The 26,069-nt window shown below is 39.0% G+C and overlaps 1 protein-coding gene across 1 annotated transcript; it reads right to left on the reverse strand.

The window, feature by feature from the left end:
- Positions 1 to 236: 236 nt before the first annotated feature.
- On the reverse strand, positions 237 to 26,069 carry MAL (mal, T cell differentiation protein (MAL blood group)). Its single transcript, XM_087719108.1, has 4 exons — positions 25,871 to 26,069; positions 4,941 to 5,108; positions 3,003 to 3,125; positions 237 to 525 (listed from the first exon to the last, which is right to left on the reverse strand). Exons 1-4 carry the CDS (start codon positions 25,955 to 25,957, stop codon positions 451 to 453), a joined length of 453 nt encoding a protein of 150 aa, XP_087575234.1. The 5' UTR covers positions 25,958 to 26,069; the 3' UTR covers positions 237 to 450.

Raw genomic sequence — 26,069 nt, forward strand, 5'->3', positions numbered from 1 at the left:
CTTGGTTCTCTCTGAGATTGGTGGTTTGCTCGTAAAATGTTTCATTATCCAACTAGATAACATCATCAATCTAATTTAGTGATGCCAACAAACTCAGCCACATCATTGTTCATGTTGGTAGATTACTCCACTGAATAAAATGGGGGGGGAAAAACTCCATCTAAAAGTTGAACTTGGAAGCTTTTTATTGTACAATTTACATAATTGTAAATTATTGTCCATTTACATAAAAGGCATTGCAATACAAATGTATTTTAAGGTAGATACTTAGTTTCCTTCACTCTCTTCTAACAAGGATTTGGAATCCGGGGTTCAAAGATTGGGGGTAAATATTGATAAAGAAATTTACTGTTGACATGTAATAAAGTACATTATTGTGTATTTAAGATTTCTAAAAGAAGCTCTTTACAAAATAACAAATATGTCTGTAAAATCCATAGAACATTGGGTTTAAGAAGCTTTCCATCTCAGGAGGGAGAACATCATATGGATTACATAAGTCAGTGTGACTGCAAATGCGAAAACCTAGAAGAGAAGAGAAGAGAATTTAGCTTCGGAGTTTGGCCAGTCAAAGTCATGTCTAATTTTCTTCTGGCTTTTCCTAACACTGACCTTTTCCCAGAGCAAGAGTCTTGGTGTCATTTTTTCTTGCCTTTGTTATTAATTTTCTGTCCCAGCACAGAAACATTTTCTGTTTAGCCACTTCTCTCTTTTTGCTTTAGTACAATTAGATTTTGGGATATATCACAGGCACATTTATTGTATGCTTATTTTATTCACACACACACCATCATCACAGCATATCTATCAGCTGATCCATCATACTCGGAAGGTATTACTATTGCAAAGTATCAACAAGCGCTTCTAGCTATGAGGACTTGCTCTTCTAATGTCTGTGTAGGTTGTACATAGTTCCACTCTATCCATGTTGCTTTGCGAATGCCCTCTACGATTGCAATATTAAATATTATTAACATTTAAAGCTTAAGAACACTTCTACTCTACCAGATTCTCCATTTCCCAATATCTCTGATTTCAGGTTCATATGTTCCCCAAATTTATCCAGACTATTTGAATAGCTTCCACGACCATATACATATACATTTGTGAGTTTGGGAGTTCACAGAGAATCAATGGCTAATCAGTGCTCACCTTTCTGTTTGACTTTCTAGCCACAGACTTGCTTTTGTAAGAATAAAATTAAAGAAGACCCGCAAGTTAACTGCCTTGAGATCTTAGAGAAAGTCTCATTTTAATAATTAACTCATAATACAATAAGCTGTATTGCAATAGTAAGCCACTGATCACAAGTTATATCGTCATCGGGGGGTGGGGGGCTATGTCTGACCCAGGGCTAGAAAGTCCCTAAATCTGTTGCCCATCCAATAACCTGAAGAGCAGAGTTAAGTAGGTGTGACTATCCAACTGAAATTAATATAACTTTATTTAGTTTTAAATGGTTACACTTTGGGGATTTTATGAGATTTGTCACAGGGTAAATACTTATACTAGTGAACTAAATGTGAAATCGGGCTGAGTATCTCATAAGGAACCTTTAAAATCTGTATTAATTGGGGTTAGAGTTCTCACTAGTACAATAAGTAGATGAGGAATTTCAGGTTATACATATAGTGACTCCCTATACATGTTCCATTGAATGCATATGTTAGAAGTGCCACAATCCCTATGGAACCAGAATTTATTGCCAAGGCCAAAGTTGTGGTTCCTAAAAGTATCATAAGTTAATTAGCATCAATAAGAAACAAAGACAAAGGCCCTGCACAGCAATTGAGAGTTGTCTTCAAACCCCAACGTACCTAGTCATCACTCTTAATCTCAATATTAACTCCTCATAAGAATCAGATTTTTGTTTATTAATGAAAAATGCAAGAAGTCATGACTGTTTTTATTGTAATAAGTTATGTCCAGTACTATGTGTTCCTCTATATAACAATCTGTCCTAAGATTTATATACTGCAATTCCTTATATAATCTCTAATTCTTAATAGTTTGTTTTCCACAGACTTGTTCTGTACTTTTAATTGTATTTTTTTAGAGAGTGAAGGAAGGAAAAAGTTATCATTGACTTTTACTTTATACAATAATCCATTTATATTCTTGTAGTTAACAGATTCACCCATATGTACCTTAAAAGTACCTGATTGTGTTCTCATTCTGTCTGAGCCATTTTAGTTAAAGGCATTTTCTATCTATACAGTTTTTTTTCCTCTATAGGGTCACCCATAGATAAGGATGAACTCAACACAGGATATACATAGATACTTTTGTTTGGGATCTTGAATTAAGCCCCAATTACTCCCAAACCATGCCAAAAGGTGTTATATATTTGCAATAAACTTTAAATCACACCCAAAGAACAAGCAGTTCATAATGTTATTTAGCCAATTTATTTTATAACTATATATGCCTATCATTTGTGGAGAACCATTATTGAGAGATTCTGATCTTGGAAAGCTCCAGACTAGACCCTGAGAACTAATTAACCATGGGGGGGGGGGGCGGGACTGAGTAAGCGAACACTACTGGAATAAACAAACAAATCGCCTCACTCATTATAAAACATCTTTTTAACAAAATGCTTCATTGTAAGCAGAGCTGTCATCCAGTCAGAGATATCTCAGCCTTATATCTGTTACTTCATTAGCTGAATTTTCATACAAAGTTTAAAAAACAGCTCTGAAGCATCACACAAATATATGAGAAACTGGCAAGATGTTACTTTAAGACACTAATTGTCTATGCCATTTTATATTTTAATAATAAAATAAGAAAATGTTACTTCTTAACAATTAATTAATCAAAAAATTGTATCCAAAAAGTTTTTATCAAAAAAAAAAAAAAACACCATTCCTTTCACTTCCAATTTATAAATTAAACCCAGTCCTCTTTCAGTTGCCCAGTGCATTTGGAAAGCAGCAGATTGAAGAAGCCTGCCCTAATTAATGAATCATTTCAATTTTAGTTGAAGGACATATACTCACCACAGCTGCTATATCTATTTGATAATACTTGAAATTAATCGCCTTAATGCCTATCGTCGCGGAGGCTTGCAAAACTGCTGCACTCAAATAGAAAAGTGATGCAATTACCTGGTAGAAAGCATCCTGGGGAAAAAGGACATCAGAAAAAAAAATCTTAAGAACTCTGCAAATTCTGCTATTTATAGGCATCCACCCACATTCCCATCTCGCCCTTGTGCCACTATAAGCGTCTAATAGGAGCAGATAGTTCAGTTTGCATCCCTTTTCAACAATGAACATTTATAAAATGCTGTAACATCAGTAATTACTTTTCTGACTTGTGCCAAGCCTGGCACAACAATACCACAGCCTCCTTTAGTTTATGCAATGTTCTCAAGTTGTTTCCATCTTCATTCATAAGCCATACTGAATCAGCTTGAATTCAACTCAGAAAAATGTTAAGAAGAATGCTGTAGATAAATAACTCACTAGGCAAAAAGTGATAATAGGAGAAATTTGTTTTCTGAGCCAATAAAGAATTCTATTCTATTCTATCTCATTCAATCAGGTAAATTCCTTAATAGATAGTAGAGTACCTGGCCTAGCTTCTCAGTAAGGTTTTTTGAAAATGATTTGCCATTACCTCCTTCCTGGAGCTAATAGAGAGTAACTGGCCCAAGGTCAGACAGTTATACTGCCCTACACGGTATTGGACCTGGGTACTTGAGAGACCGCCTCCAGCCAATCACCTCCCTACGACCAATTAGATCCCACAGATTAGGCCTCCTCTGAATACCATCAGCTAGCTAGCCAATGTCGACTGTCGACTCCTCGGGGGAGGGCCTTCTCTGTGGCTGCTCCAGCCCTCTGGAACAATCTCCCCGTGGAGATCCGGACCCTCACCACCCTTCCGGCTTTCCGCAAAGCCACTAAGACTTGGCTGTTCCGGCAGGCCTGGGGCTAATGAGTTCCTGGCCCCATTTAAACTGTAGTGACTGTTGTTCTGTTTTTAACTTGCCTGTTTTGTCTTTTGTTTGTATTTCCCTTCCCCCTTGCTTGTTAGCCGCCCTGAGTCTCTCGGGATAGGGCGGCATACAAATGCAATAAACATTCAAACATTCATTCATTCAGTTAGGTTTGTGTCACAGTTAAGACTAGAACCTCTGGTCTAGCAGTTCTTAGCCTGATGTCTTAATCACTACACCAAATTGGCTTTTGTAAACATTATATGACTTAATTGGGTATATAATATGGGTAATATGGCCTAATGATTAAATGATTACATAGATTGTTCAAAAATCTATGTAAAATGTGTCCATCAATGGTTCCAAATCAAACTGCAGAGATGTATCAAGTGCAGTGCCATAAGATTTCACTCCTCAGTATTTGATGGACAAGAATGCCTACCAATTTTTCAAATAAGACTGAATTTTGTGGGACAACTAATACAACAGAAATCAAAATCGTCCTTGATTAATTACAGAAATAGCTGAAAGAAATATTATGAAAGTTAACTAAGTTCGATGTAAAGTCATGTACTTAGAAATCAATGACTTCACAGTAATAGTTTTGAAAATATTGAAATAGTACTTAAGTGAATCTGTAGTATAATGTGGCTGCAAACAAATGCAAATCTGGTCTAAAGCAATAGAAATACAGTTTCTAACTGATAAACAGTAGAATTTGGCAAAAGATTTATATGATCTGAAGAGAAACCAGAATATTGATCATAATAAGTTGTGATGAGAGAACAAAAATGGCTAGACTGCCACCATCTGAAGCCATTTGCTTCAATACTTTGAGGATGCATCTTCCTTTTGTATAGCTCACCAGTTTTTTTGCTTTATGTAAATTAAACTCAGGAGTGAGAAAGGATATGATGCATTGTTGTAAGATCTGGTAATTTGGAAAGAGATGAGATTTAACATACGTAATATTAGTCTCTCTGAAGTGACTTACCAAAGCAACCCAAGCACTTTTTCCTCCGTGAGCTCCACACAAATATAAGAGGAAAAGAAGTGTAGAAATTACAAAGCAAAACACTGAGACAAACATCACCCAGCCTTGAATCGTAGAGATATCAACTTTGGTAGCAGCCACAAGGATCCAGACCAGGCCACCAAAGACCTACAAGAAAATATAAAAATAATTTATCAGTTAGAAATAACACGTTGACTAGATTTTCACAATATGCTAAATTATGCTAAAATAGACATGGTATAGAAATCCAGGCATGGTATCTTTACAAGACTTAAACAGATTTAGAAGAATGCAGTTAATTTTTAAAAAAATCATTTATATTCATTTGTTTTCCTAGAGCAAGGTGTAAAACTCGATTGCATTGAGGGCCATTGAGGGTTGTGTTTGAACTTGGGGTCCAGGTTGGGCATGGCCAGGCCAGCTCGACGTCACTCATGTTGCGGGTCCTGTAGTGGCCCGAGTGCTCTGCCAGCAAAAATGGGCTCCTGAATACCATTTTCAGTTGCAATGGCCTCCTGCAACTGTCTGCCAGCAAAAACCGCTCAGGAGGACCACATGCGATCCTCCCAAGGTCTGTTTTCGCTGTCAAAGGCACCACGAGCCAGGCCACTGTTTCCAGAGAGGCCCAGTGGGCCAGATCTAAGCACCCTTTGGGTCAAATCTGGGCCGCGGGCCTTGAGGTTGACATCCCTGTCCTAGAGTACTGTAGCGTACAAGATTTCCACTATCCTACTTTATCTTTATAATCGAACACTGAGAGTGACTACCTCAGTATCACTCTCTTGAATTCATAATGGAGTAAAACCTTTTTCTGATTTAGGTTTATATCAACCCCAATACCATACTGACCTGAATGTGGCTTGAAGTTTCCAATATCTGTATCTCTGAATTAATGTGTTACCTTTACCAAAGAATAACAGAATAAAAGAATAACGGAGTTGGAAGAGACCTTGGAGTTCTTCTAGTCCAAACACTCCTGCCAGCTTGGTGTCATCTGCAAATTTAATGAACTCCTCTTCTATTTCCTTGCCTAAATCATTGATGAAGATATTGAAGAGTACTGGGCCTAAGACAGAGCTGGGAGTACCCACTGCATATTTATCTCCATGTAGATGCAGTTCCATTGAGGACTACACATTGATTACAGTTGGTCAGCCAGTTAAGAATCCATGTGGCGGTGCTGCTGTCTAACCCACATTTTTATCAGTCCAAGTAAAATATATCCACAGCATTTCGCTGGCCGACTAATTTTGCCACTTTGTCAAAGAAGAATGCAATAAGATTTATCTGACATGATCTGTTTTTAACAAACCCATGTTGGTTTCTGGTTATGAATTTGTTCACCTATAGGTGCTTGCAGATCCATTGTTTGATTATCTTTTCCAGAATCTTCCCAGGTATTGATGCCAGGCTGATTGGTCTGTGGTTTTCTGGATCTTTTTTTTTTCTTTTTTTGAAGATGGGAACCACATCAGCTCTTTTCCAGTCCTCTTGTAGTTCCCCAGTGCTGCGGGATCTTTGAAAGACATGGTTCAGTGGTTCTGAGAGCATGTCTGCCACCCTCTTCAGAACCTTGGGGTGTAATCCATCTAGTCCTCATGATCTGAACTTGTCTAGAGTGGACAGTTGCACTTTTACCATTTTCTTGTTTATTTGACTTGCATTTCTAATCTGCATTTTACAGTATTTGGAGGGGCAGGGGAATAGGTCGAACTGTTTTTTTTTTTCCTTTAGTGTAAAGACAGATCAAAAAATGAGTTAAGCAATTCTTCTTTCTCCCTGCCGCTCGTCATCTTTTTGTCATTTTCTCCTATTAATGGACCAATCATTTCTTTGATTTTTTTTTGTTTTTTACATGTTGAAAGAAATGGGGGTGCAGTGGTTAGAGTGCAGTACTGCAGGCTATTTCTGCTTACTGCCTGCAGTTTGGCAGTTCAAATCTCATCAGGCTCAAGGTTGACTCAGCCTTCCATCCTTCTGATGTGGGTAAAATGAGGACCCAAATTGTTGGGGGCAATATGCTGATTCTGTAAACCGCTTAAAGAGGCCTGTAAAGCACTGTAAAGCGGTATATTAAGTGTTATTTTTTGTTAGTTTTTATTTTTGTCACAAGCCTTAGTTCATTTTGAGGCTTAGTTTCCCCGACTTTATCTTTGCTGGTTCAAGTTATTTGCTGATATTCTACCTTAGGTATGTGCCCCTCTTTCCATTTTTTATACTTGTCCTTTTTGTCTTTCAGTTTATTAGAGATGAACTCTCTAGGATCCCAAACCAAGGGACATGACATGAAAAACTATATCTTGATAGCACATTTTCCCTGATCATGCATGATGACAAAGTGTCTATCTGAAATCCCATCAGGGCAAACTAAGTCCTGGGAGATGTCGCTTACCACCAAAGGAATAGAATGATGTATATACATACATACATACATACATACATACATACATACATACATACATACATACACACACACACACACATTCATACATACATACATACATACATACATACATACATACATACATACATACATGTTGTATTTGTACTGATAAATAAATAAAGGGAGACTAGTATAGATCTATTTCAAGCTATTTAGCTCTCATCAGCTAGCCACACCCTTACTGGGATTTGAACCATTTGGCTAGCTGATGAGAGCTAAATAGCTTGAAATAGATCTATACTAGTCTCCCTTTATTTATTTATCAGCACAAATACAACAAAAATGTAACAAAAAGGCAACAGTAAAAATATTGGGTTTCTGTCTGGATAGTCTCTTGTGACGAGCCGAAGGACAGAGAATGGAAGTAGTGATCTTCCTCCCATATTTGGGCATACCGGGGGTTGTAAAAAATCTAATATATACATATATATACATATATATACATATATATACATATATATACATATATATACATATATATACATACATATATATACATATATATACATATATATACATATATATACATATACTTAAAGTCACAACCCCTGGTATGCCCAAGCATTTATTTATCAGCATAAATATAACATATATACATATATACATACATACACACACACACACACACACACACACACACACACACACACACACACACACATACATATACATACACTGGTTCATCCATACATCAGTTTCCTTCAGGGATCTTGGAACAGCTTACTAATGAGTTACCAGTGTGATACAGTGTTTACCATCTTCTGCAACTATATTACTCTTGGGCAGATTCGGATTCTAAATGATGTTGAACCATTGGCTTAGTTGGCACAAACTCATTTTCTTAGTTTTATATTTGCCATCCAGCACTTTGCTCACAGTTACATTCCTTTGAAGCCTGGGTTTGAGCCAGCATTTCTTTTCCCAGCTCTGACAATGTACAAACACCTTTTATAACTCTACTACCGATACTTGCTTTATTGCTTTCTTTTTAACATGTAGTAGCTTTATCATCTAACACTTTGCTTACAGATTTTAGGGTTTCAGAAGTTATAAAGCCTTTTTCAGTAAGAAATGGGACAGGATTTATTCTTCTTGGCTTCAGGTCATGAGAACAACAAGGACTATAGAAGATTGTTTTGACTGGATTTAGGGATCCGATATGCTCAAAAGCAGTAGAAGAACTGGATCAGTCAAGTTGTCAAGATCCAGCAGTATAGGCAGAAGTATTGGGAATATTTTATTTCAATACTACTTTGCTCAGTTATGCCATTTTATCTTTGCTCACAATTTCTATCTATCTCTTTGCCCATGAGCCTGCAGCAGAATAACAAATGCAAGCTTTTGTAGGATGATCCCCTATAACTTGGTATCACCAACTTATTTCCCCACTATTTTATTTGTTCTAGTACTATTTAGTTGAAAAGCACTTGCTCTGATAAGCCAGGTTAAAAGGGGAAGCTGTAGTTATTTATTTAAAGGGTTAGCCTAGAGAAGGAATTTTCTGTTCCATTTCCTTCGATTCCAGGTGAAAAGATGGGGCATATTCTCTTCAAAAACAGGTTGTGGGAATTTAATTACCTACCTGAGTAGTTCCCTTTCCCTTGGGAAACATCTACAACCACGTTCCCTGGAACTGAAAGGAGATGTGAGAATAAAGGCTAAATATGGCAGGTTGGGAATGTGGTACCACAGTGGCTAAGACACTAAGATGGTCAATCAGAAGGTTGGAAGTTCAGTGGTTTGAATCCCTAGCCCTGCGTAATGGAGTGAGCTCCCATTACTTGTCCCAGCTTTTGCCAACTTAGCAGTTCAAAAACATGTAAAAAAATGCAAGTAGAAAAATAGGGACCACTTTGGTGGGAAGGTAACAGTGCTCCAAGTGCCTTCGCCATTTAGTCACATGACCACGGAGATGTCTTTGGACAGCACTGGCTCTTCGGCTTAGAAATGAAGATGAGCACCGCCCCTAGAGCCGGAAACGACTAACACGCAAGTGTTTACTGTTATGGCAGGTTTGTACCTTCTGTTTCCCATCAGACACCTTGCTACAACTCACTACTGATAGATCTACACTTAGAGCCTAAAAATGGCAGGTTTGTATCCTGTGTTTCCCATCAGACAACTTGCTGCAACTTACTACTGATAGAGTTATAATTTCCAGGAGAACTAATAAGGTACCACATTTGAATGTTGTTTTCCTTTCATAAAAAAGGCACCATTGCCCTAATTATTAGGTGCAATTGAATCACATGCGAGACGGGTGACTATATAAATTTAATAAAGAAATTCAATCAATTGTTTCACGGTAATTCTGCATTGACTGCCAAAGCAGATACAGGCTTTGCTCACACAATATACAACTCTAGTTATAATTAATCTCTTTCCCAACCCCCAGTGTAACTATAGCAGTCAGCTATAATTCAATAATGGGCTTTGGGTTCAAGGATGCTCAAAACACATTTCATTTGTGTCATGGGCAGATACACAATATTTCATAGTTTATAAACATTCCCTATTTCAAGTACCTACTTTGCCACTGCATCAATCTTCCTTTCCCCAATTTATTGACTGTGTTTATTGCTTACAAGGTCTTCTACTTTGCATTAGTGTTTGTCAGACAGCAAACAACAGAGAAGCAACCAATGATAGGCAATTTTAGGATAGAAAAGTAGGCTGCATGAACTTCGCTATCACATGCTTTATTTGAATCTGCTTGGTTGATGTTTGACAATCATGATTTGGGACTTTTAAGATATTATGAGAACTCAGTCAGCTGTGATTCAGTAAATCCTTTTAAACGAACTATGGCTTCATATGGTGTGCCAGTTGGACAATACTTTATTAGTTCCCCACTTGGGACAGTTTCCTTGTTCCTTGGTTTCTCAACCTTGAAAACGTTTTCATTTGCCCTTCTCAGCTAGTTTTGGTTGCTCAGCTGGTAGCATGGTTTCTTCCAAATCATTTTGCTTGCATGGATAGAAATTCCTCTTAAAGCACAAATATGTGGCTGAAACTCTTCCTTCTAGTGACGGACAAGCCATGCTGAATCCAATAAGGGTTCTTGTTCAAACCAGTTAGAACCAAAACTCTGCTGTTAAGAATCAGAGCCAAGGAGGCTAATTAGTTGCTATATCCTCTTCCACTTCTCCTAGGTTTACATCTTAATAATTTACTCTGCAATTATCTGGTAAATTGTTCTGTGGGGCTGACTGAAATTTGATTTGGGGAGAATTTCTATCAGAGTGCAGGAATTTTTCATCCAAGGATTTTGTGAAGACAAAATAGGGAGAGAAAATTCTACTTAAATTTTCTCATCTTGAATTACTCAGAGTAAAGGCACTAAATATACAGCATTGCTATTTTCCTGACTTGTGATTTCTATCCTGCTTCAATTGGGTCAAATCTAAGCAACTTAAAAAGTCATACAAAACAAAAAAGCAATATAGTTTAAATCACCAACATACAAACATTTTCCCTAAATTCTGTCTGACTTCTACTCTGAAAACAAGACTTCATTATCAACATAATTATTTTCTACACTATATAATAAACAAGAATGGTACATGGGAACTTTGAAAAGATTGTTCTCTAGGTAAAATGCATGTTTCTCCTGACATCTCTCCCAACTCTCGAAGTGGCACAGTGGTTAGAGGGCAGTACTGCAGGCTACTTCTGCTGACTGCTAGCTGCAGTTCAACAGTTCAAATCTCACTGGCTCAAGGTTAACTCAGCCTTCCATCCTTCTGTGGAGGGTAAAATGAGGACCCAGATTGTTGGGAAATTTACCCATAATTTGGATTTTCCTGGACATCAGAAAAGGAAGTTGTGACTGAAGACACATACTTTGTCTGTAGTCTGTTTCATAGTTCTTTTCACTTGAGCCATCATAAATAGATTAATTTGAGTGAAGAACAACAAATGATCCGGGACAATGCATGGATATTTACCATAGCCTCTTGGAGGAAATCAATAAGAGTAGGCAATTATGCAGTAGCTGAGAAACTTCAATCACTGTAGCCCCAATACATCTAAAGGCAACAGCTTTAGAAAAGGCTGCGCTGTGTGTCCACATTCCAGACTCCACCTCTCTCCTAGGAAGAAATATTTTCAGTTCCAGGAGCTCCACTTGTTTGTGGAGAAACAGAAAATGGTGATGCCCAAGTGAGGCCAAGCAAAGTAGCCCCAGGTAATGCAGGTTTTAAGTTTTTTTCCAGGTGGAAATATTTATTTTAAAGCAACACAATAACAATACATTATTAGCACTGCTAACATGTACTGTTTAGTTTCCTTGTACTAAATTATAATCACCACATCTTGAGGTTTCTGATCCATTGTTTGAAAGACATCTATGGGCTCTGGCACAAAAGAGCTTTCTATTGCTTCAGAAGCAACTATGGACCTGGATGCTCTTATGATATGAGATAAAGATACTGATAGAGAGGTGGCAGAGGCAGAGAGAGAGAGAGAGACAAAGACAGAGAGTGGGAGGGAAAGAGGAAGAGACACAGAGAGAGGAAGATGGTAAGTAGGTAGGTAGGTAGGTAGATGATAGACAGACAGACAGACAGACAGACAGACAGACAGACAGACAGACAGACAGATAGATAGATAGATAGATGATAGCAGAGGTGGGTTCCTACCAGTTCAGACCAGTTCGGCCAAGTAAGTAGTAACTCAGCTGCCACACCCCTGAACCAGTTCTATTGGCATCGGCGGCACCATCTTGATTTTCAGTTCTGCGCATGCAGAATTATTTGCGCACCGAATCGGCAGTAATGCCGGCAGCAACTCACCATAGATAGATAGATAGATAGATAGATAGATAGATAGATAGATAGATAGATAGATAGATAGATAGATAGATAGATAGATAGATAGATGACAGATGATGATAAATTATATAGATAGACAGACAATAAACAGACAGACGATTGATAGAGAGAGAGGGAAGGGGAAAATCATTGACAGTGCCCTATAACTTTGGGTAGAATTACTTGCAGAAGTACAGCAAATATTTCCACTTCCCATGTTCTAATCATTATTTCACTCATTCCACTTTCCATGTGGCAAGACGTTCTAGGAGCAAAGATTCACTGGATGGTGAAAGATTGCCAAGTTCTTTGTACCAAGTACAGAACTGGTGTTTTGTAATATTTGCATTTATTTGCACATATACAGGTTGAATACCAAAAGATGAACAACATATTACATATTTTAAAAGGCAGAAGATGTCAGCAATTTCAAACCTGCCACACTAAGATGTCTATGAGTCCAAATTTGTCCTTTTTTATATATATACTTAAGCTGTTGGTTATGCAATTGTCCTGCTTGGTTTGCAGAAAACAATGTATCCTCATTTGTAAATTTGTGTTGCTTCTTACACCTGATGCACTTTTTTAAAAAGGGGGGGCAATGCTTCAGTTGTACAGTTGCAGTTGTAGTTTTGACCTCCTCTGCCCCACAAACACTTCTGGCGAAGGGGAAATTCTAGTACAAATTAGGACAAGGAAAGTCCAAGCATGCAGAGCCAGCTTGTCGTTGTTTTGCTTCTCACAAATGAAGCCAAGCAATCCTTTTCTACTGAACAAAGCATTATAGCTAAAAATTCTCACTGGAAGGCATAAACTGCATGTCATATCCAAAGCTGTAGCTTTACAATACATTGTGAGAAAAGGGTACAATCAGTGAGCATTTTAATTAAGCCAGTAGTTGTGTTTGCAGGACAAATATATTCATACATAGCTGAACTCAAGTCAATTTGTTGTGTCTACACAACAGGATGATCCATCAGCTCACCACGGGAGCCTGAATTTCCATAGCACATAGCCTAAAACCACAGGCTTCTGGTTCAGTATACCATGCATGATGGAGGTTCTACACTGTGGATCCACATTTCAAAAAGTAATTAGGATACAATGCTGAGTACTTGGGAATGAGGAGTGACATATTCAGCAGATCCTAGATATAAACATTTTCTCTTTCTCTGAACAATGTCAAAAAAGAGCTTGGCTGCTGTGCTTGCAGAATAAGCCAGTGACATTTTTTTTCCTTTCATCTCCGACTTCAAATGGCATCTGCATTATTTTTTTTTACAGATGACTCCCATTATGGCTTGGATTTGAAAGTTCTATCCCAGGACTTAACTGCAATCAAACTCTACTATTAGGCAAGAAGAAGTTCTGACTTCATGCACCAACTGGATTCCTCTGCCACATCCTACAACTTGCAATGTGGTGGGACAAGAATAACTGCTGCTGAACACAAGATTGGCTTTCTGAGACAGTAAAAGAGATTGTTTTAAAGTATTTGTTGCAAGGTGTGTCACCAGATTGTGCAATTCCTTTTGACCAGCTCCTGCTCAATGCTTAACAGCAGCTCACTAGCTTCCCTAGTGAGATAGGGGTGGAAACTGTTTTGACATACAGTCTACCCCAGCTTACCTCTGTTAATACACTTGAGTTATTCTACCACTATCTCCTGGACATTTGGGAAGGGTATGTTCAGGCCAGAATTATATACCTTAAGACAAACAAGAGATTTCCAGCTTACTGAAATACTAAAATGTAGGAGAGCGCAGGAATGAAAACTGAATGCAAGGTAACATTTAAATATTTCCTACCATATTATTATATTTCTTCCCCAAGTCATATTGTTGCCCATGTTTTTTCCAGCTAATTCCAAACTCAGAGAAAATGTTTCTTAAACCCCCTTCTTCCACTGGCGTCTCACCTCCTTGAGTTAGTTTTGAAAAAAGGACACCAGTTTCAAACATTTTGTTCCTCACTGCTGATCCTTATCCTACTTCAGTTCACTGGAGCTACCTAACTTCCTTCTAAGATAATGGGTAACAAATCCCTAACACAGAGGCCCCCAACCTTTTGGGCACCAGGGACCGGTTCTGTGGAGAGAGGGGACCTGAGGAGACGTGGTTGCATGTGCTGCCTGTTTGTGCGGCCCGATTTTTTGGCATGTCGTGGACCTGTGCCGGTCTAGGGACTGAGGGTTGGGAACCCCTTCCCTAACAGATTTGTATAAAACTTGTGCCTGTCTTTTCAGTCTGCCATGATGATCTGTTTCACTAACAGAAACTCAGAACAGTGTTGCAACAGTTTCATTGACATGTGCTGGGGATGAAATGAAGACAAGACTGCAGGCACAATCAGAAAAATATGTTTAATGGGCATGTTTATGCTGTAATTAGTTATAAGTGGGGAAAGGTCATTAAGGAAGTCTTGAGAATCTTAAGAAGTTCAGCTGGTGCATCAAATTCAATCAATATCCTGTTTCTTAGTAGTATAGAAGTAGTAAGTTGGTTCACTTAACCAACATATTATTAACTGCAGGTGATTCATTTAACAACTGTGGCAAAAAAGATCGTAAAATAGGGTAAAACTCACTTAACAAATGTCTTACTTAACAACATAAATTTTGGGCTCAATTGAAGCCTTGTAAGTCAAGGACTATGTCAGGGTTCTGACCAATGCCCTAATTAAAACATGAATCTCAAGCCGAGGTTCAAAAGAAATCCAGTTATTTATTAGGAGTGTCATGTCAGCACGTACCAAGTGAAGCCAACTCTGACCTCACTTAATTTGCCCCTTGGCTCTGACCCTATTTCTCCTGCCCCCCAAGGTGTGTCATCAGTCACATTCCCCAACGAAGCAGTTTTGCGGGTTGTAGAAGTCACTCCCTCCAGCCACTGTGGATCTCTGTGCAGATGGCCTTGACATTTGCTGGCTGGAATGTGCTTTGTTTTGACTGAGGTGCAAACTGCTTGATACAGCTGCGAGGCTTGATTCCCCATACCCCTGCCTATGGCAACTTGAGAGTAGGTCGGGAAGACTTCACGAGTTGACAGACTACCTGTACTGAACTCTATCAGCATTTTACTACCATACTTCCATTCTGGAGAGATGCGGTTGGAACCCCTCACTGACCCCTTTTAACCTTGTAAAGAATTTATTAGCAGTAACAAACTTGACTACTTCAGCTGTCACCCTTACTTTTATCCTATAGTGTAAAACAGCAGCAAGGCTATCGACATAGATTTTCTTGCCTGAATGAAGTTCAATAAATCTGCATCTTGGCCAGTCAGAACCATGAAATGATTTAGTGGTGGCGAATACAGAAAAATAGCAAGAGGATTAAAACCAATCCTGGCCTATGTATCTTTGTCCATATAAGTGTAAGAATACAGGATTCTTGAGATGTTCAAGCCATCTGGAAAACAAGGATCTCTTTTAGAATAGGTTTTCTGAAGAAGAGGGACTTCAAGCATGCATACAGCATCCTTCAGATTCACAATGGTATCTTCCAGGCAGGGGGTGAGATTCAGCTGTTTCGGACCGGTTCGCATGAACCGGTAGTTCTGGCAATCAGTTGGCCCCGTCCACCCACCCCTACGCTAGTCTGTTCTATATTTCCTTTATTTGAAGCCCAGCTGATAGGTGCGGTAGAGTGGATTGCTGCACTTCAGCTGTTTTACTCACCGGGGCTGCAGTAGAAGGTAAGTTTTAGAGCTGTTTTCAAACACACTGCATGCACTCTCAGCAAACCAGTTGTTTGAATCCCACCACTGCTTCCAGATATATTATATTACAACCCATTCTTCACTTACCAGCAGTGATGGGATTCAAAAAAAAATTACTACCAGTTTTGTGGGCCTGTCTTGGTGGGCATGGTGTGGCTTGTGGGCATGGCTTGGTGGGCATAGCAAGAGAAGGTTACTGCAAAATCCCCATTTCCTCCTGATCAGCTGGGACTTGGGGGACAGAGAATAGATGGGGGTGGGGCCAGTCAGAGGTGATATTTACCGGTTCTCCAAACTACTCAAAATTTCTGCTACTGGTTCTCTAGAGTTAGTCAGAACCTGCTGAATACCACCTCTGCTTACCAGGTACATTTCAGATTCATTGAAATTATGATTCTACAGTTCCAAACCAGCATGAGTCATTAAATATTCTAGATGGGGATTCGGGGAGCCATTGTCTCGACCCATCCAGAGGGCAGCAGGTTTGAAAAGGCTACATTCATTAGATACATAAAGTAAAAAGACGTAACTTGTTTTACCCTAATGCCTTATTCCACCTTATGAATATTATGAAGGAAATTGAATGTCCCAAATTCAAAGACGATGGCAATCAATATTTCTCAAATTGCCATGTGAATTTTAAAAGAAAGGGCGGACACAGGAGGAAGAGGGGGAAGAGAGAGAGATTTGCAGATTAATAGGCTATTTTTTGCCGAGTCATGGCATAGGAGCATACGTCTACATCTGGGCTGTCAAACTCCTGGCCCATGGGCCAAATGTGTCATGTGCTGGCCATGCCCACGCCCAGTTTAGCAAAGGGAGGGGAGTCCCAATACATCCCAGGACACTGCCATCAGTTTGACACCCCTGCTCTACATTCTTGTTAGCTGTTCTACAAGTGCTCTCAATAAAGTTTTTTTATTTTTTAAGGCAGCCTGCATCAGTCTATTGCAGACTACCTGGTTTAACAGGTTTCTAGCAGCTGCTCCAAACAAAAATGAAATGGGCCATTAATTCTTCTTCCCCTGTCCTTCTTCCCAGCACTGGAGCCATGTCTGCCCTCCCCCCCCCGCCCCCCACTGGTCTTGCACCACCCACTTCTTTATCTTTGCTCACTATCAGATTTTCTGCTATTGTATTAGGGAAACAAATTTTACACAACCGAACTATGTACCCATTCTCTAATCTTTCACTGAGTGGGCACCACCTCTATAAGCTTTATTATTTGCTATTTCCCCATGTCTTATTATCAGTTTGTTTAATGGTGAAAATAAAGCTGGGTGTGCTGGGATCGTGGGCTTTCGCAACAGGTACACACTGTGGCCACCTCTTTCCTGCTACCCTCAAGCTTTCGGGATAGGTAAATTTGCCTACACACATCAACTGTTGGGGGAAAGTAATGTTAGAGTACATTGCTTTTATGAACAGCAGCTTCTAAACTACACTCAGGCAACAAAGTGATAGCACTCCCATTAAGAAAGTATCCCATAATGATTCCCATTAGGAATAATAAACTATAAGGAATCCAGAAAATTTCTTCATGGTGGCCAAGTATGGAAGCCTTCAGGTATCAAATCAAGGCCAGAACACTGTCCCACTTTGTCCCTTAGTACCTGATATTGAGAGATATGGTGCTACTTCTAGAGTCAGTATGTCTCTATCAGCAGCAGAGATAGAATACTTCTACTTTGTAATCTCACTTTGAGTCCTGTAACAGTACATCACATTCCATCTTTTAACATTTCCTGTCCTTTCTTTCTCAAACACTTCTGCTGTAAATGCAGAAACTCCAATGGAGTACATTTCAGCAACCCAGTACTTATACACTGCTAACTTTTCTGTTGTTTCATCTTTTCTGGTGTTTGAGTCATTTAAATAATTTGTAAAAACTCTTTTCTTGAGAGACAGACAGAAATGAACCAAGGGTGGACACTTCGGATAAAATAAAGTTGGCCTGTAAAAACCTGTGTTATAATCAGGTAAGTTTTAAAGTCCCACATATATTTGTTTTCAAGAATGATAAATGTTCCTCTACACCAGCAATGGCGAACCTTTTTTGGCTCATGCCATAAGTGGGGGGAGTGCAGGGGGGGTCGTGCGCGGGCATGCCGCACCCATACTGCAATGTGCAACCCCCCAGTGAGCATGCATGACAGGCGCAACCCCCAATTTTCTGCATGCTTTTTTCACCCTCCCCAGGCTCCAGAGGCTTTATAGGAGCCTGGGGAGGGCAAAAACAGCCTCCCCCATCCCACCCCGGAGGCCCTCTGGAGCTTCAGGAGCTTCCCTGAAGCCTCTGGAGTGCAAAAAAACGGCCCTATGAGCAAACTGGAAGTCTGTTCCTGAATTTCCAGTTTGCCCTTGGGGCCAGTTTTCTGCTCTGGCCACCGGCCATTTGTTTTCAGAGCTGCTCATCTGTTAGCAGGATTCTCTCACTGTACCAAAAATCTGTTATCTCTCTTGCCAATCTAGGCAAGGCAGGAAATATGGGGAGAGAAGTAAGGGAACTGGATGTTTTGTTTGCCAGTTCTCCCAGCACCACAAAGATTCTCTTCTTCCTACAAAGTGCAGAAGGGGAATGTAGGTTTTCTGCTGCCAATTCTTTGATCTTTGTAGTGTTGGGGAACTGGTAGCAAAGGAGGAATTCCCCATTCTTACTCTTCCCTCAATACACAAAATTCTGATGTAGGCAGAATTTTTGTCCAGGAAGGTTGGAAGTGCAGCTATGGCTTCTTTAAGGCAGCATAGTATTTTTGTCTATTTCTTTACGCCAAATGAGATTATTATGCTGTCTTGTGGAGAAGCTTAGTTTATAAGGCTCAGAAATTTAAGTACAAATCAGGAAATTCCTGATTCAAATAACACCTCTGCTAAACACTCACAAGGTACAGCTAAGTAAGCCAGTCCTTAGAATATGGAGGATAATTCCCATTTAAAGTTTAAAAATATACATAATTTTTGAATTTTGTAGATTATGCTAATGCTCACCATAGTCAGAATTTTTATACATTGTAACATGGCCCCCAGCTTTACACACTCCAATTTAGCCATATTGCTACTGTTGTAAATGTTGGAAAAATAGAATTGTATAGGTTGGAGATCTATGGAGATTCTCAATCATCCAGGTCATGGTTCTCATGAAGGTGTTTTTCAAAAGGCAACTAAATTTTCTTGGGTTTTTTTTTCCTTGAAGATGTTTTACTTGTCATCCAAGAACTGAAGAAGCTTCTTGGATGAGAAGTAAAATATCTTCAAGGAAAATAACCCAAGAAAATTCAGTTGCCTTTTGAAAAGCACTTTTGGGACAGTGTTAAATTAGAAGTAAATTGAATTGTGTTGTTTTCATGTTTGTTTGTTTGCTTGCTTGCTTATTTTTGTGGAATGGATTCCCTGAGACCTGAAAATTAGAGGGTACAAAGGCTGCCTTCGAAAGTAAAGAAAGTTGCAGACAGATCAAGAGCATTATGGGAAAATAAAATAGCAGATAATATGTCATCATTCAATTTAGTCTGTGTTATCCAAAGGCTATTTTTGAAGAAGGATTTAAATCTGGATTCAAGTTGGAGAAATTTCTTGCTTGTCAAAAAAAATGAGTATGACAAGGGGAGTAATCTTGCTACATTCATTAGATGTGATTCAAAAAATGATCAGCTCCATCTTATATCAACTTTCCCCATCATTTCCCACATCTTGGGACCACAGATCCCAAAACTCCCCCTCCCTCATATATTTAATAAAGTTCTATTAATTTTAATCTCAACACATCTGGAAGGAATCAGGTTAGGAAATGATAACATGAGCTGTGACTGATCTAATGTAGATATTTTAATCTTTCAGTAGGTATTATTGTGTGAAAATGGATATAACTTTGCTGCTTCAATATTCATAGCATCAGTCACTCTATTCAGAAGTCTCTTATTTGCTTACATATCCACAATATTTTATAGGCAAATACAAAGTCTTCCTTTTCCTTTTAAAAAGCTATTAAAACAGATTTATAGGATTCCCAGAGTACTGTTGGTTGGTTTTTCCCTCCATAAACATGCCATGAATTTTACTTTATTTCTGGATTTATCACACATCATGGTATTTAGTTGTTTTTTTAATGCAATCATATCTATTGCATGGAATGTGTAATCTGTTCCTTTCAAGAGTTAAAGGACAAGAGATGCTGCTATTTCTGTTGTATAGCAATACAAAAAACTGACTATTTCAGCAGAAGTATAAAACATGTTGCGATTTAAGCAACTTGAATTCGCCCCATCCCTCCCCACAAAAAAAACCCACCTCTCCAGTGTTCTTCTTGACCAAGAACTGGATTTAGCATAAGCATATTCACAGCTTGCTAGATTTAAGGCTCCCAAGAATTTTGGAGCCCATCAAAATATTTCATTGTACAGAGTTAACTTGACTTCTAAGCTAGGAATTGGTAGAAATCTTATAGGCATGGCACAGCTATACCGGTTGATTATTTATTTATTGAATTATATAGAGATTATTGAATTCATAGGGCCATTTCAGCTCAAATAGTGTGATTCTGAGCAGAGTGCAACAGAAGAGTAACTATAAACCTAAAGAATCACATGACATTCAAGCCATATAATATTACAATAATCATACAGCAAATGAAACTTTTGACTGTGTGCTTTCGGTACAGAAGTGCTTCTTTATACCTCTGGTAGTTCAAATCTTTAATATTTCTTCTCGCTCTTTTCATAAATAATGGGCTTTGTATAGCACTGGACAATATTGAGGCTGAGCAGTGTTGAGGATTCACATAACTGTCCAATCTAGTCTGAGAATCACTGGTACTTAGCTTCTCATGTGCAGTCACACCTCCCATGTGCAGATTCCAGTGGAGTGTACCAAGTACTTTTACTGACATTTCTTCCCACCCTATTCTTTCTATCCACATCAAAAGGGCCATATTTTCTATCTGATTCTCTCAGTGTTTGAAAATGGCAACTTAGTAGTTATTGACCATTGCAGAACTCTTTTCCTGAAAGCAAGTATTCCATGTCTCAACTCATTTCCCACAGAAAAAGGTTATATGTCATCCTGTTTCTCCACTACTATTACCTAAATAACCTCATGACAAAACATGGGGGTTTCCAGCATGAATCATGGCTGACTGAAGACATCTCAATGAACAAGCGGAGATAACAATCACTGTGAAGAATGAAGGAAGGTAATAGACAAGTCCTTTGGATTTTTTCAGAGATGGGGAGATGGCCCATGAGTGCTCGCCATCTAAATTTCCAGGGGATTCTGATCCATTAGGCAGGCACTGCTACTGAAAATAAAAACTTGGGCATTCCACAAGATGGCATTAAATCTGATAACAATAGCACTTAGACTTATATACCACTTCACAGTGTTTTACAGCCCTCTCTAAGCAGTTCACAGAGTCAACATATTGCTCCCAACAATCTGGGTCCTCACCTTACTGACCACAGAAGGATGGAAGGCTGAGTCAACCTTGAGTGAACCTTGATAATTAAATCCCTGGGGTGAGCAATGAGTTAGCCTGCAGTACTGCATTCTAATCACTGTGCCTTCATGGCTCAGTGATAGAGGGGATCCTAAGCATGCCTTCTGTGCTAGATCAGCTGGGGAAAGCAAAAACAATGGAAGAAAGATGGTTCTGGAGGTACTCTGCAGGCCCTATGCTATGCAAGGCTTTACAATGATAAACATCAGCTTGAATCGAACGGAATCCAGAAGCCTACTCAGATCTAGTGGAATTCACAGAGCAGTGATGATACAGTGGAACAATAAGAGAAACCAAAAACTACTCACAAAACTACATTCTGGACCAATTGCAGCTTCCAAGTGCCCTTCAATGGTAATTTGATATACTATAGAGCATATTACAGTAATCCAAATTGGAGGTGATTAAGGCGAGATTCACCATGAGCAAGGGCTCCAGATCCAAGTATGGGTTGAACTAGCATGTGCAAGAGTCATCTTGGCCATGGATGCCATTTCATCTTTGCTCTGAAGCTGAGGAAGACCTCTAAACTGGGCACCAACTTTAACTGGGAAAATTCACCATAATTCAGAATTAAGATGCAAAGTCCCAAGAATTGGGGTGCCCTAAAACCCACATCCATTCAATCTTGTCAGGGTTGAGCCAAAAGCTGTTCTTCCCCTCCAGAGCATCATAGTCTCCAAGCAACGGTAAAGGTCTTTGCCCATTGCCTGGTTGGCCCAGAGGAGACAAGTACAACTGGATATCATTAGCACACTGATGGTATCAACTCATGTTCATTATTACCTTGCCCAATGGCTTCATAGATATTAAAGAGAATGAGGGGAAAATATAGAGACCTTAGGCTCAACTTGCCTCCTTCCACCCAACACTGACTGGAGTCAATTCTGGAGAAAGGAGGAGAACCACTGTAACACATTGCCTCCCATGCCCAACCCACTGAACTGGTGCAGACTGATTCATGATCAATGATATCAAAGGTCACAGCGAGATCAAGAAGGACGCATAATAATGGATGCATTATCCCTATTTCAAATCCAACAGATGATGTTGTCTCAATGCAATATTCAGTCCTAAATCCTAATTGAAAAGATTCCAGATAATTTGCTTCTTTAAGTGCCTTCTGGAGCTATAATTCAACCACTTTCAGTAAAAATTGTCCAAATGCATTGCATCCTGTATACTCCTATTAAAAAGGGGCAAACAACTGCCTCCTTCAAGAAACACACAGCCACCTGTCTCCCAGAGGAGAAGTATTCACCTCTGCACGGGCCCAGCCACTTCCAGCCCCCAAGAGATCTTAATCAACCAGGAACAATAGAGATCTAATATACAGGTGGCTGAATTCACCACTCCAAAGACCCTAGCCAGTTCATTAGAACCAACAGAACTCTTAGCACTCTTTCCAGTTAATCAGGCAAGACTGTCCCTCAGGCAACTCCACAGAATCTGTACAACTGGATTCCAACTCTGAATAACTTTATCCAGTAGATGTCTAGAATAATCTTCTCAAGGGCCCTACAAGAGTTCCTGTGACTCCACTTTGTCCAGAAGGGACAGGGTCACCTTAAACAAGGCCACTGGCCAGCTCTCTCTGGACACCATAAGGGTAGAGACATAATTATTCTTCATCAAAGATATCACATGAAGTAGTTCTTTAGGAAGGATTGTAACATGTCAATCAAATTGCAGGTGGAATTCACACTATTATATGGTCCAATTGGAAAAGATGTCATCCAGTTCATATATGAATGGTATGAATTCAAATGTTAAAGCTATGGCTCCACCCAGAGATTAGACTCTTAATTGACTAATATAGTGACCTGCCACAATCCCTAGAAACACCAGAACTAATGGAGCAAAGGTTTTGGAATTTCCCCATAGTCTGTTCTGTTCAGAAGTAACTAAACAGGTCTACGTAAACATCTGGAGACTCCTAAATTAGAAGGAACTGGTAAAAACAGCTGATTTAATGTGGCTTGCATGTCAAAGCTGAGATGTGAAACAATAATTCCATGACTGGAACTGGAGATTCTTCTCAAGATGCTTTTTACTCAGTATAAAACAGTTAAGGACATATTTTTCAAAATATGTTTTTCAATTAGCATATATTTTAGGTTAACACCCTGGAAAAATAGTATTTTGTTAACAGATCAAAATTTTCTTTTCCCCTAGGCATAGGTGAGCTATTCAGTCTCTCTTATTGTATTTGTAATGTTATTTTTATTTTGATTCACTAAATTTTTTATGCTTTGTAGTTAATCCTTATCTTCTAGGAAAGAAAAGAAGGTTTGTGTGCTTTCTGTTATGAATGAAGGGTTTAGAAAAAGATTATTTGAAGGTCACATTGTACATGAGAATAATCATGCCACTGGCATTTTTGAATTATTGGGTACGGAAGTCCATATTTTTCTTCTCCTTGAGAAATGAGCAACTAATGGCCCCTCTAGGTGTGAAGAGAGAATTTTGAGAGTCTTTTAGGGAAACTGCAGGACTGGAGTACAAATTGTCCCCTTCCTGCTGACACTCTACTTGGCTACAGTTAAAATTTTAGAAGAAAAAAACTGAATCCATTCAACACCCAAAATTACGCTCAAATGGGGTTGGGTATTTTGCCATTCAAGTGTATTGTGAAATCTTTTTCTTAGGCTGTGTAAATAAGGCTAGTACACTAGGCAGAGCTTATTAGAAGAATATAGCAATTGTGTTTTGATTACCTGGGATTACAGTATTGTGTGAACTCAGTCACAGAGGCCCAACCAGTATTCATAAGGAAATGACCTGAAGTTTTCAAATAATTGCTAGGACATGTATAGAGATTAAAGCCTGCAAAACATTCAATGCAGCACAAACATTTAAATCCCTTTAACTGAAAAAGCATATGCACAACTGAACCCCACCCTGGTAAATCACTAGACTTGATTAATCTGTACAATCTTGTATTTATTATGAGCACTTAACATTTGGAGAGGATATCAAGTCTCCCATTGAAGAAGGAAATACTATCTTTCTGGTTAGCTCTTTAATAACTCCACTCTTAAGTCTTAAAAAAAATTATAAGTAGAGCTGCAATATAATAGTAGACATAGGTAAGGGAATCTACAGGCTCTTTTATCATGCAGATCTAAAAGGTAACTCAAAGCTGTTGCTGCCAATTAGCAGGGTTTTTATAGAGGAAGAAAGTCACTAAGCTATCATATTTTCAGGTATTTCCCTGGGAAACCACTGTTGAATGCCTACCTTAAGGATAAAGCTCCTTGGGGATAAATATGTCTCTGTTTCAGTGTAAATACATAGAATATTCGAAAATCGAGTTCAAAACTTCACTCATTCTTGAAGTTCAGGAATGGAACCTCAATAGTTCCCTCTGCCTTATCAATCTTACAGAGTTGTTCTAGGACAGTGGTTCTCAACCTTTCCAATGCTGCAACCCTTCCTCATGTTGTGGTGACCCCCAACCATAAAATTGGTGTCTCGGTTCCTAAGACCATCAAAAATATGTGTTTTCCAATGGTCTTAGGGTATCCCTGTGAAAGGGTCGTTTGACCCTCAAAGGGGTCCTGACCCACAGGTTGAGAACCACTGTTCTAGGAGAACAGAAAATAAGCTCTGTGCATATACCCCTCCAAGCACCCTGAAAGAATGCAAGTGATAGTTTCCTCGGATGGACGTGGTGAGCTATGAGAAAAGAATTCTCCACTAAATTTGATCAACTCAAAAACCTGAGAGCTGCATTGGACACAAGACTGTCAATCTCTCTTAGCCTTTACAATCACTGCAACTGTAGCTACTCCTCTAGTCATTCACATTCCAAGCATATGTTCTACATATTCTAATATCTATTAAAGAACCCAAGCACCTCCACATACAAGAATGGTATGCCATGTTTCTCCAGGAAACAGCAAACTCAATAGACCTTGAAGATTGGTTTTCAGTACACAGGTCACCAGTTCAACCAAATAATTACCGAAGCTACTTGAGTGCTGCACACCTGCACAGGGTGGACCTGCTATGTGCATGAATTAGCAGAGTATAACCTTGAAAATTAACTAAACATGCTCTTGAAATTTAAAAATAGATATTTTTTTTAAACTCTGAAGCCCGTCAACAAGGGATGGAGGAGTGGGGCCATGTTACCTCCTTGCTAGTCTAGTTCTTTTTTTAAAAAAATACCTTTGCTATCCAGCCTCACGTTATTGTTTTCAAAATATAATTCATTCTAGTAAACTATAGCTTATTCCGCTAAAAATGTACTTGATGTTGGGAGGAAAGGTATTAGAAAAACTGGAAAATCTAGATACTTTGCTTTCAGAATCCCTATGAAACAAATCTGAAGGCATCTAATCAGGGCTTTTTAGATACAGTCTAACCGTCAGAATAACTTTTTATATTGTGTTCTCTAGCAACTGAGCTATATTTTTAAAAGAAGAAAAAGCTATACTCACAAACTCAGGAATAACAAGAATGTCAGGAAATGAAGCCAGGACTGAAGCACCACTGGGTAAAGCAGCTGTGGCGGTTGCTGAAGACATTGTGCTGTTTCCTTTTCAAAATCACACACACACAAGTCCTCACTCTATACAGCTAGAGTCTAGTTTCCTTTCTTCCTCTTGGGTATGTGAGATCTTAACTGTTGGGCTATTT

The sequence above is a fragment of the Thamnophis sirtalis genome, unplaced genomic scaffold (assembly GCF_051295495.1).
Source record: "Thamnophis sirtalis isolate CommonGarterSnake01/CBP01778 unplaced genomic scaffold, rThaSir2_p1.2 scaffold_6, whole genome shotgun sequence".
NCBI lineage: Eukaryota > Metazoa > Chordata > Lepidosauria > Squamata > Natricidae > Thamnophis > Thamnophis sirtalis.